The sequence below is a fragment of the Pezoporus flaviventris genome, unplaced genomic scaffold, assembly GCF_033815535.1.
Source record: "Pezoporus flaviventris isolate CSIRO_AGI_PZ_B2104156 unplaced genomic scaffold, CSIRO_AGI_Pfla_v1 ptg000462l, whole genome shotgun sequence".
Taxonomy (NCBI): Eukaryota; Metazoa; Chordata; class Aves; order Psittaciformes; family Psittacidae; genus Pezoporus; species Pezoporus flaviventris.
In genome coordinates, this window is record NW_026893009.1 from 96,302 (window position 1) to 109,351 (window position 13,050).

The 13,050-nt window shown below is 40.5% G+C and overlaps 1 protein-coding gene across 3 annotated transcripts in view; it reads left to right on the top strand.

Moving 5' to 3' along the window:
• The first annotated feature begins 775 nt into the window (after nt 1-775).
• The window catches only part of LOC133263789 (mothers against decapentaplegic homolog 2), a 41,842-nt gene continuing 29,567 nt past the window's right edge, over nt 776-13,050 (top strand). For 2 of the 3 annotated variants that reach the window (XM_061443656.1, XM_061443658.1), the window contains exons 1-2: nt 790-810; nt 5,602-5,894. In XM_061443656.1, the coding sequence (XP_061299640.1) occupies nt 5,659-5,894 (236 nt within the window). In that variant the 5' untranslated portion in view covers nt 790-810; nt 5,602-5,658. Of the gene's footprint in view, nt 811-5,601; nt 5,895-13,050 lie in introns of all 3 variants that reach the window. The other variant, XM_061443657.1, reaches the window with a different exon arrangement.

The following is a 13,050-nucleotide window of genomic DNA, read 5'->3' on the forward strand; positions in this document are numbered from 1 at the left end:
GAAGGTCCTCTGCGCCTGCGCAGTGCCCCCTCTGGTCATGGGCAGGGGTCTCAAGATGAAGTAAATGAGTCTTCCTCCTCTGGGTAGGGGTCTTCAAGATGAAGTAAATGAGTCTTCCTCTTCTTGCACTTTTCATCTTTTTTAGTCTTTACGTGTGGCCTTAGAGTTTGGTCAGTGTCCCAGCCGTAAATCCTCTACTTCTCCCCTTTATCAATAGAGTTTGATCAATGTCCCAGCCGTAAATCCTCTGCTTCTCCCCTTTATCAGTAGATTCAGGCGTCTGCTTATTAACAGGACCGGAGGTCTCTGTTCTGCTTAGCAGGCATTTACAACAGATAGTCCTTTTGTTTAAACAAATTCCTCTAACCCCCTTGTACAACCCCCTTGTACAACCCCCTTGTACAACCCCCTGTTCAACCCCCCTGTACAATGGTCAACCCTCTGTATCAAGCTCATATTTCAGACCAGTGTCCCATGTGGCATCAGCAGTCCTGGAACAGAAAGGAGCCCACTGGTTATCTCCTTCACGTTTTTTAAAATACCAGGCCACCATTGTAGAACAGGGTGATATAGAAATTGTGATCACTAACGTTGTGAATCCAGCATCCTTTTTGCAGGAACAATCGACAGAACGCCCCCTATCCAATCCTCGCCCGCTGTTTATCAAGTGACAGGCAACGGAACCAATGCCCCTCTTGCTCGCCCACCACTGGGGCCGGGACACGGTAGGAGCCAATAGGAGTGGGTAGCTCCGCAGGGGAAGGCAGTACTGAAGTGGGCAGGGCGGCTGTGCAGCTTGCTGAGAAAAAGGTTGGTTTCCTCGTGGTTTGGATGGGTGTTTTGGCTGTGCTGTTGGCGCGGTACGCAGTGCGGCCGCCCATCGGGAAGGGGAACTTCGTAGGCTGGGGGAGCTGGGCCGGGTCTAGTTGAGGTTGGATTGGCTGGGCCTGCGTTAGGTTGGTTCGATCCCGACGACGGATGGGGACGCCTCCCTGCGCCCTCCCCCCCGTGGTTGCACTGGGATGCGGCCGGCAGTGAGGGGGGCGGGCGCTGAGGGTGGATGGGCTTTAGCAGCGGTTCTGGGCTGAGGGGTACCTCAGCGGAAGGAATCCCGCGGGGAGTGGCTTTTGTTGGCCGGTAAAGGATGGGGTATTGCTTCCTCAGGGTCCACACTCCCCCCGCCCGACACGGGGCTGTGAGAGGTGGCAATGTCTGGTTCGTACTCCTCGGGTGGCTATGTGTGAAAAAAGAACCCCAACAAACTTTTTTTTTTTCTGTTTCTTTTGTTTTTTTTTGTTTTAATTTGTCTTTTGTGTGGCTTTTTTTGTTTGTTTGTTTTTTTTCCAAGATCAGGTGTGCGAAACTTCGTTCTAGGGTGGTGGAGAAAATTAAGAACGTTTACTAAGAGTTAACTGTTTACGATTGCAAGGCTTTGGTTCAGCCAGTACCCTTTTGCCTATCCCCCTCCTAGTTCAAACAAAATCAAGTAAACTTGAATTGCACGGTGAATCTTCAAATGGAAGGCCCTCCTGAGTCCTCTTCCATCCTTCTGTTCCACTTGATCTTTTAGAAGTGTTGCTCACCAATTCATATATTTGAACTCAAAAAATTCTCTGCCACTAAGAGTAACTTAAAAACAAACCAAAATAATAATTATAAAAAAATCCCAGCAAAACTTGTTTTCATCTCTCTAATCTGTTTCCCACAAGAGTACTGGGAGAATGGGCTTTACAGTAGGCTCTGCATAACAATGAGCCTGACCTCTGCTTGAGACTGAAGAGAACACCTAAGTTTTATGTAAAGAAGAACATGCAAAGTTTTAATATCAAAAGTATTATCAAGTTTTCAAATTTATTTTATTCTGCATTAATGATTGCATGTCAATGCTCTGTAATTGAAATGATCTGTCTACAGGCCTGACTTCCTAAGTGAGCTATAAATTCTGCTTCTCAGACTGGATTTAATGTTTTGTTGTTTTTTTTAATCAGAAAGCCATAAACTGGTTGTGAACTGTGCCAAGAGGCAAACAATACCTAAGCTTACTTTGCTGATTGTTGATTTGTTAAATGGAATTGCTGCAGGTCATGCAGTGGGATTAGGCTTTTGTTATAGAATAGGGAACACAGGCAGCCTTGTGTTCAGTACTCCCTAGGCTAGAAGAAATTGGCTACTCAGAAAAGTTTCCTTAACATTGCTCTCTGCTTTCATCAGAGAATCTATGTTACGAACAGCAAGGCTTCATTCCAGATGACATTTTATTACAATTTGTGTTTGACAGCTGTAGTGTGAAGTAAGACCAAGAAGAGACTGTGACTATGAGAGAGCAGTTCCTGGCTCTCCTACGAGTTTAGTCTGGGGCCTAAGCTAGATTTGATTACACTGGAGCAATAGGAGCCTAATTTAAGCCACTGTGGTGCAGAGTGAATTTTCCTTATCAAGGGGCTGTGGGGCTGGCCTGTTTGAAGAATATTAGGCTTGTGTTGAAAGTTATTTTGCATTAACTAATTGTTAAATGCAGCTGTGGTTTAACAAACTAGACAAGCTGTTAAGCTATATGGATAAAAACTGAAACAGGCACCTGGATATTTGATAATCAGTTCTGTGGATATTCTTGTCAAATTTACCCCAGGAGTACTTGTTTTTCTAAAACAATGAAACCAGTATTTCCTTGCTATACATACAAAATTTAGTCAAAGCAAGTGAGGTGAGAAGGCCTTAAACTGCTGTGGTTTGGAGTGCTTATGCACTGCTCTTGTGGGGATGTAAAGGTCTTTTTAGTTTTAAGAAGCAATGCTTCAAGGTGCATAATACTAAATGGAAGAAGGTGACTGCTTTGCAGATACAGGTGGATTTGCTGACTGCAGTTCTGAGTACTCATCACAATTGGCCAAATTGTTAAGCTGAATGAATTCCTGTCCTACTTGTGTTGCAATCTCTGATTGCCTTTTAAAAGATATGGGGCTGCTACTAGAATAACATGGTGAAATTCTTATTGATACTTCTGGTAAATCCCTGATGTGGCAGAACAATAGGTAGAAGGAAAAGGTTAGTTTAAGCCTCTCGGCTTAAAAAAAACCAACAAAACACACCAGAGAACACAGGAAACTTTATATAGGCCAGGATTATGTCTCAAGGGAGAGAATATTGCAGAATTAGATACCTTATCACAAGGACTATTGTAAAGCTGAAAATTTTGATAAAAGCATTGAGAATGTTTAGCAGGCCTGAAAGAATGAAGAAATTTAATGAAATGGTAAATGAGACCATACTGAAGTGCATTTTTTTTAAGGCTAAAAATCAAGGGAGCATTATGCAGCATTGAAAGATGTCAACTCTGAAGCTAAAGAACAGGAAATAATGTCTGTTGCGTGTCAGTGGGCTCCATAAGGGGGAGAATTGGTGTGTGGATAAGCAATGGTACTTGGTTGCCTACATCTGTCAGCATTGAATTTGATGTTCAGATGTTATAGCATCGACTTCTAGTGTTTAAAATGTGAACTTTGAAGCAAAAGAGGCTTTCTTGTTTGGCTTGGTCTTTTCTTCATTGTTTGAGTTTGTTTCTAATGTTGGCCTTGCTCAAAAGCTGAAGTCTTTTTATAAAGCTCAGAGTGACTGCCATTCCCTCTTTTGGAAACCTTAAAACAGCAGAGGCCACATAAGCCTCTGTTTGGTCCCTTGGGTTACTTGGTGTACTGTGTGGTTTCACTCCCAGAACATGTGGAAAAGGAAGCTTCATTTGGCTTTGCCACCAAAATGAGTGATGCCTTGGCTTGCATTCCCAGCAATGCAGGCAATGCTAACACCACTGTTGAAGGCTGGGCTTGAAGCCCTTTATCTGCTCTCCTGTGCTCACTATGCTGATTTTTGGCTGGGATAGAGTTACATTTTCTTTGTGACATCAGTTCAAGTAGCTTATAGTACCATGTGTGAGCTGCTATGATGGTCTGGAAAAGTGTCAGTCTGAAACATTGGGATTAGTTCTATAACATTAGTGAAAGAATAAAGGTTTCTTCTGTTAGCCTTGTGTGAAAGCGAATGTCTTGGCTTTTTCCCAGGGAACAACAGTTGAAAGAGAGTAGGTTTAGATTGGATGTGAGGAAGAAGTGTTTTTTATGATGAGGATGGCAACGCACTAGACCAGGCTGCCTGGAGAAGTGGATGCCCTGGCACTGGAAGTGTTGAGGATGGCACTTTAAAGAAAGCTGACCTAGTGGAACATGTCCCTGCCCATGGCAGGGTTGGAACTGGGTGATTTTTAAAGGCTTCTTCCAACTCAAACCCTTCTATGATTCCCTGATCTAGGATAGATTATTTTGAATGTAACTCTTCTGGAGTCCCTGTCTCTGACACACACCTCCCAACCACAGTTCTTCACTTGTATTTTTAGGTGCTCTCAGAAGCTCCTTGATGGGAGGTATAATTTAGTTGAAACCGAAATGTCATTCCTATGGAACATTTTATTCTGCGGAAGTTGAAAAGTTATGATTAAAGTAATCTGCCAAATATAGTGTACTGTTTGTTGATGTGTTGGTTCTTAGGTAAATCAAGGTATTTTCAGGCAATTGAACTCACTTAAGCAGCTTGAAAATAATGTAACTTTCAGGAGTTCAGATATCCATTCCCTGCTTGGAAATAAGATTGGTTCCAACCTAAGTGCCGTGCTTCTATCCACAGAACTATTATGTTCTCAAGCAATTTCCAATAGCTGTCTGCCTGAAATAATGGTTGATTTGGGATTCATGGTTTAATACCTAAGACTAGTCTAATAGAGGCTGCAAGAAACCCAAGATGATAGCCATCTGGAAAAAAATGCACCTCTCTTTAAACTGATTTGAAGCGCAAATTGCGGTGAAAGGCAAATGTAGTGAATTTCAGCATCCCTTCTGATCTTTCATTTTACATAAGCATCCTGATTGGCTTGTTGATACTAAATGAAACACTAGCAACATTAAAAGCATACAGTTTTATTGCTTGGGTGTATGCAAACTAAGATTTTCAGTATCTTCTAATGAACTCTGGAAGTCTTGAAGAGCTGCACCTTTAAAAGAGTCATTATCCATAGGTTACTGAACTCTAGATTGAAGGAGTTGGCTTATTACCAAGTTTGATTGAATTTCAAAAGTGTCCACTGTGCAACAAAAATGGCTAGTCATTGAAAATGTGGTGAAGTAAAATGAAAAAAGGCTTTGTGAAATGGCTGCCTGTTGGAACACTTCAGTCAAGCTGTAATGACTAAATGACATTCCAAGTACAACTCTACTTCTTAAATTAATTTGGGGATAGGCAGACTCTAATGAAGCTAGACTCTAATTAACTTCTGTATTGTCTGGAATTCACTTTAGCCAGGAACGGCTTGAGGAAAAACGTCTCATCCAACAGTAACCTTAGTCTGCAGTAACTGTTGAAAAGTCTGCAGGAAACTTGCATTTGAACTTTATTAATGGGGTACCTGACCATGATGCAGGCTAATTATGAAATATCTGACTTTTTGTTTTTTGGATGCAGTGTCCTATGGTGTTTTGTGATGAAATGTCCAAAGCAAGATATTTATTTTATGTGAAACTTTAGTGCTAATGTGTTTGTTTTGGTTTGTGTTTTTAGGGATCAGACAAGAATCTCCAATTTATTCCTTGCTGAGAGTTCCATCTGGTAAAAGTCATGTCATCCATTTTGCCATTTACTCCACCAGTTGTGAAAAGACTTCTGGGGTGGAAAAAATCTGCTGGTAGCTCTGGAGGGGCTGGTGGTGGTGAGCAGAATGGTCAGGAGGAAAAGTGGTGTGAAAAAGCAGTGAAAAGCTTGGTCAAGAAGCTCAAGAAAACAGGACAGCTGGATGAGCTGGAGAAGGCCATTACCACCCAGAACTGCAATACAAATTGTGTGACAATACCAAGGTAAGTGCTGTTGTATTTGAAATGGCTATAACCAGTTAAGAAATTACTAAATGGATGTTTAGGCTATCCTGTGAACAAGTGACAAAAAAAAATCAGGTGCATGCTTTTGATTCATTAAAAAATTCCTTAAAACCTATTTTGGTTTTATATAATGCTTGCTTACAACAATTGCATACTTTGTAAAGTCACAATTTCCAACCATGGCTTTATGTTTCAGTTTTTCTTACTATGTAGAATCCAATTTTTACATGCTTTGGTGGTGCCTACCATAGCTCTTAGTTTGCAGCACTGCATTATGCTTCCATTTAATAACCCTATCTATAATTAGAGGGGCATAATGGAACCCACTCTTTTTCTCTTTAAAGTAGAAGACTTTTTCCTTGCCCAACACTTCAGCCATCCAATTATTTTCAGTTGTATCTGGTACTTTCTTTGAAATTGTACAAGCTGCATCCATTCTCCCTTTTGAAGGAGAATTTTATCTTTGGAGGCAGGTTGTCTGAAGACCAGTTTACTTACCTTAATTATTATTTGTTGGTTAATGAAACTGCTTTTTATTTAATAACTTGGTGTATTTCTGGAGCTGTTCTTCTGTTCCTGATACGTATAGATTTAGCTGATCAACTTGCTTTCAACCCCTTTAATTTTGTCAACTACTGTGTGAGAGGCAAGGGTTATGTTTGTAAGTACAATGCAGTCTGCTCTCAATTTGCCAACAGAAATCATACTAAGGTGCCTGTGTAAGTTCATTATGTGCAACAAGTATGAAATCACTTCACAGGTGTGCCTTTATATGAGGAAGTGGCACAGGATCATTCTGGCCCCTTGATCCTTAAAATAATTTCTAGGGGGGAGAAACTGCTTCTGGTTTATGACCTTGATTTCTGTATTGGCACATTCATCCCAGCTACCATTAAAGTTTGCATCAGTCATAGTGCCAGCTAGATTTGACTGGTGTTGGTAATGGTTTCTGTATCAAATGTTATAGCTGTTATCTGATAATATTTTTAGCATTCTCTTAGATTTGATGCAGCTTTCTGGGAACATCATGAGTATGCTATGAATTACTGATAAATTCTGTTCTTTCTCTTTTTCTATTCACCTTTTGCTTCTAATACTGCCCTCTGCTTGTATTTTCTTCTCTAGACCAGTTCCAAAATTCCCCAAGTTTCCCTTCTGCTTTCTTCCTTTGCAAACTGGAAAATGATCATAAATAAAATACTGGGGCTTCCTTGTCTTAGTGTATATCAGTGGATTTAAGATTGCAACCTGTAGGATATATATTTCTTGACTTGAGATGACTCTGTATTTAGCAAATCTTTATTGTGGCAAAGAGAAAATGCTTAATTGGAAGGTTCTTCATATGACAGAAGCTAAATATGTCATATAGAGATTCACTTGATATGAATGTGTACCTAACTTCTGGAGCTCTTTTTGAGCTCTTAAACTTTAGAGACCTCCATTGTCAGAGGCAGTAAATACTGCTACTTCAGAATAATAGTTGTCTAATTTTGAAGATGATGTTAGAAGATAGAAACAGTTTTCCTAGTCTGCTTTGAGTATGTCATCCTGCTTGCCACGACCCTTCGTGTTAAACTGGGTATAGCAAGTCTTTCAAACAGAATGCAGTGCTGTGTTATACTCTGAATATTGTGACCAGCAGTTCTTCCTGGGCTGTGATTTTTCTCATCTGTTCTCTAGTCAGCTGTGAAAAGGACTGGATCTAGGCTTTACTTTTCTTGATTGTCTTAGGAGTTACCTCTTTGAGTGATCTTGGTTTAATTTTAAGCTAAGAAATGGCTTTGGTATTAAGGGGTGAGGTGATATCCAGGTTGTCAGCAGCACTATACAGAATTCTTGAGCTTCATAGTTGGCTCTTGGACTGTTGAGATTATTTCACGTTGACAGCAGTAGTCTGGGTTCCCAAGAAAGAACAAATATCAACTCAGTACTGTAATTCCTTCTGGAGACTGTTGGGCTTGGCTTTAGCTGCTTGAGACCTGCTTTAACAAATACCTTAAAGATCTGCAGATCAGCAGGGATAAATAATGAAAGACTGAATTTGAAACTTATTTTTCTTATTCCTAGTTGCCAGGAAGTGTTGTTCTGCTTGGGGAGGCTTTTGTTTGGCTTTGTGTTGCTTTTGTAATATGCCTGGTAAGGTACAACTAATAACATGTCCAGTTGGGGCAGGTTTGTGTGAATGTTGAGCTACAACAGAGATTGTTGTAGCTCCTTTTTTATATATGTATATATATATTTATATATAAAATATATATTCTCTTAAACTTAACTCCCCCAAACAAAAACCAACAAAACCAAAGTGAAATACTAATTACAACAAAAAAACCCCACCACCAACAACAAAACTGACAAAAGCAGTCATGTGCTATATTGTCACTATTGACCCAGAAGTTATCTCATAGTAGTCATTTTTTTTTCCTCCAATAAAGGAATCAGGGCTTTAGTCAACCTAAGTCAATGGTAGGCTATTTCCTGGGTTACTGTGGTAATTAGCATCTTTATGTCAGACCAGCTATTCAGCGTGCTGAAGCTTCTTCTCATTATTCCCCTCTTCTTTTGTAGAAGTCATCCTATTTGGTTTTCTTGGTACTGTAATAAAACACCTGAGAGCTGTTTTTATTAGTGTGAATGTTTTTCTGGCAACCAGAGCAATTTTACAGGAAAAACTTCCCTATCGTGTACCTCAGGCTGTTAGTCTAGGAAGAACTTGTAGGATAAACTAACACAGTGCAATTTACTACTGCAGCTTTGAACACAAATAGCTAGTTGATGGGCTCCCTACTTTACTTTTATTAATTTAGATGGTATTAAATAATCTCCCATGTCTTGTTCACTACTTGTTTCTGTTCATTTACTCTGACTTGGTTGCAGTGCTGATTGGTGGAAAACTTCTAAAATTTACAGTCTACAATGCCATAATCTCATCATGAACAGCTTTCATTGGCTTCTGTCATGCTGCATTGTTTGAAGCAGACTGGCAGTATACAAGAGAACAATTGGGAGCTGGAATGGGTTCATATGTTGCTGCATGTGCCTCAGTATTTGCAGAAGAGCAATGGGATGAGGGAAATCCCCTTGAACAAGTGCTGCACACTAATCCAACTTTAATGTTTGTTCAGGAAAAAGTGCCCCAAGTTGCATTTGTATTCCAGAATGTGAGGGCACATTTTGGATGTGAGGGTGATCTGGCTGCAACATCTGTCACCCCATTGATCGCCAGGGTTGATTTGGCTGATCTGGCTGGCTAGGTGGGTGTCCCCTTCCTCCCTCACCACTCCACATGCGTCCCTCCCAAAGCTCTGCACTTGGTTGAAGAGGACGACCTTCCCCGATACAGGCAGTACTGTTCATCAGTCACAGGTATACAGTAGCTGCACTTCCCTGCTAGAACCTCCAAACAAGCTCAAGGTCCAGTTGTAGGAGAACATAGGGTACTCAAGCTTCCAAGACTGCAGACACATCCAAGTGAGGTGCTGCACATGGCAGTCTGCCCTTCTTTAGGGCAACGAAGATGATTAAGGGAGTGGAACATCTCCCTTATGAGGAAAGACTGAGGGAGCTGGGTCTCTATAGTTTGGAGAAGAGGAGACTGAGGGGTGACCTTATCAGTGTCTATAAATATATAAAGGGGGAGTGTCACGAGGACGGAGCCAGGCTCTACTCAGTGGCAAACAATGATAGGACAAGGGGTAATGGGTACAAACTGGAACACAAGAGGTTCCACTTAAACTTGAGAAGAATCTTCTTCTCAGTGAGGGTGACGGAACACTGGAACAGGCTGCCCAGGGAGGTTGTGGAGTCTCCTTCCCTGGAGACATTCAAAACCCGCCTGGACACATTCCTGTGTAACATTACCTAGGTGTTCCTGCTCCGGCAGGGGGATTGGACTAGATGATCTTTCGAGGTCCCTTCCAATCTCTAGCATACTGTGATACTGTGATACATTTTAGCAAGTCAAGAATTGAAAGTTTTCAAAGCGTTTGCCCATAATTGTAGGTAAACTGAGCATTTCTTCAGATGCTTGGGTTTTTCTTAGGTGCTGGCTAGAGAAAAGTGTGCTGCAAAAGAAGCAAACTGAGTTTTAATACAGAATCTCAAACTTCATTGAATTGGTGAGTTGCATCCCAGAGCTGGTCCTTGCTTCCTCTCAGTTCTGAGGAAGGCTTCAAGTTCCTCCGTTGATGTTTAAAGGAAGTTTAACTCATGCTGTGGCTCTGAAATTTGAAATACAAACAAAAGCTGATGTCAGCTGATGTGGCATGCTGCCATTTTGTGCCATGGAGAGTAATATTTGAAATGGTGTTTGACTTCTTGAGGGCTTGTTTGAAAAAGTCTTTTTAATAATTCAAATGTTAATGTCATGAAGTTCACTTCACTTTTTTCTGAGTGCTCTATGAACCTTGCTATGTTTGTGCATGCCTACAGTACCACAGCCTGTGATTGCCAAAACTTATTGAGAGTTCCGTACTGTTTCTCTGTAATAAGTCTTCCCTTCTGTTTATAGCAAGGGGAACTTGAATTCTTTCCCTGATGTGGCTGTTAAGTTTATATTCAAGTGTGTCCATTCTAATGAATTCCATGAAGCTGGTAATACCTTCTTAGTTCCTTTTTATTTAAATTTTCAGTGTCTAATGTTCTGCTTGTCCTGTCTATCTCCCTTGCAGAGCAATGCCTTGTCTAAGCACAGTTAGCAACCAAAACAGTCAATGTTTTGCTGCCCTCTGTCTCAATTAAAGAAATAGGAAAGCAGAAGGCCCACTAAAGTGATTGTGCCTGTTGCAGCTATTTGAAAAATACTGTGATAGTCTGTTCCATTATAGGAAGACTTTTTTTTACTGGAGCCCAGTGTCAGTATGCCCATTCATTATGTGGGAAGCCCTCAACTTTTTGACCAATAAAGAGTTCCAAGAAGGATTTACACAGCTCACCCTGCACCGAGAAGCCACAGAACTCTTTACTTGAATGCTCATGTTCCTTAAGCTTTTGAAACTCATCTTTTTTGCTGTGATAGGACAGGGAGAGAAGGGCAACTGCCACCTCAGCAGAGGGCAGATGATGGTAGATCAGGGTTGACTCCTGTTAGGTGGAGTGAAGAAAAGAAGCTGTTGGATGTCCTGAGAAATTGCTTTAACTGTTAAACAATTGCATGTGAGGCAAGAATGCTTGCAGGCATTGCCTTCAGATGTGTGTATGGATGGGGATCATGAGCAAGATGCTGAAGATCCAGGACTTGTCTGTGATCTTAACATGTCTTTTCTGTTTCACTCTAGACAGCAAAGCTCAGGAAACAGAGTTTTACTTTTCTGTATATAATTTTTTTTATTGTAATGGTGTCCCCTGCATATTCATTTTCTGTCAGTAGTATCTAATATGGAGTACTGTATTCTGTTCTGGGCCTGAATGAGAGCAGAGGCCTCTAGCTAGGCACTGTGGCTATTAAGTTGCCTTCTTGATTTTACCTTTCCTAAGTACATAAGACAATATCTCTACAAACCTGTTAATTTAAAAAATAAAATACTGCTTTCTTATATGTGAACAATGAAACTCTTCAAGCCTTTTAATGGTTTCCTTGCTAGTTCTGAATTTTCTTTATTTCTCATAAAATACAGGCATTGTGAGTTATGGTAATGACTTACTCCATTTTTGTATTTACTTATTTAGCAAAGTGTTATAACAGGCATGGCACAAGTACCTTTCTTTTGTTCAACTTCATTTGAAATATAGGAAACATTGCATGCCTTAGTTGTGTAACAGTTGATGTTTCTTTGAATTTTCATATCCCTTATATTTAGAGATAGTCTGTTGTTTGGGATATGGATCAAGTTCAATGTATTGTCCATTTTGTCGTTTTTTGGGTGTGCATGGCTTGGGCTGCAACAGAGGGGTCACTCTGGATGTAGAGGCTTCCCTGCATTAAGCACTTTATATATCCTGTGTTCTTCTGTCTTACTGGGATTCTTGAGACAGGTGTATAATTCATAGGAAAAGCTGTCCAGAGGAAGTTTCAGTTTGAAATGATGTGTTAAAAGTTCCTGTAACTGTTGTTCTGAGAGTAATCTTTTTGCCAAGTAAGCATCTTTTTCAAGTAACGTGGACAAGATAAATGTCTTGCAGAGCTAATCTGTCCCCCTCACTACCCCAAATACCCAATAGTTTGAGATGGCTAATCAAAATGTCACGTGCTTTTTTCAGCTATTAGTTGCAAAACAGTCTGCTCATGCCATAGCATCAGCCACTTGCCCACTTGGAGGGTGACAGACTGAGAAAAAATTTTTTACTTAGCTGTACTTGTTAGCTTGTGGAAAGAGCATTCCCTGCACCTACTATGACTAATAGTGGTTAGAGAACTTGAGATAAATGTCACTTTTTTTTTTTTAAAAAGATTTATCTGGTGATTACCCTGAGATGTGTATTGCCAAGCTGTCTTTTGAAAGTATGATGTTCTAGGGGATTGCTATCTCCTTTTAATAAACCAGTTGTGGATAGATCAGCCAGTATTGTGATGGATATGTCTTCCTATAACAATACTTTTTCCTTTGATACTTGTGATTCTGTTGAGGTCTGTTAAGGATGATAGACTGTTAATCTTTGAAACTGCATTGGGATGTCATCTTAAGCCACTGCATGGTATTCCTTACTGGTACAAAACAGACAAAAGGGTACCACATATGGTACAACCAAAATTGAGATGAATCTCTTAGATTCTCCCTTCCTTATGTAACTTGTAAATAAAAGTATTGCTCCTGGTCTGGAAGACTCCTAGTCATCTGTGTGTCTAGTTTGAATATTTCAGTGCCAATTTAAACATCAGAAAGGAATTGCTTAATCAGCTGCTTTCATAGGCATCTTATAATGAGTGTGGAGGACATAGTGATTTCTCAGATAGACTGAGTTGCTGCACATAATTGCTTCATAGCTGCCTGCTACATGATGTGGTGCAACATCTCACTAGCTACAGGGAACTTTGATTCTTTTCCTAAACGGATGTTTTTGGAGTGTGTGTTTCTGGTTGTACTTCCTTATTCTGATAAGAGTTTTGATCCTTTACTTCTTTCAGGAGGTGATGGTCTTGTCTTTTCTGGAAAGCTTTTGTGAGAAAGTCCAAAGACATTTTCTGGCATGGTGTTCTCAT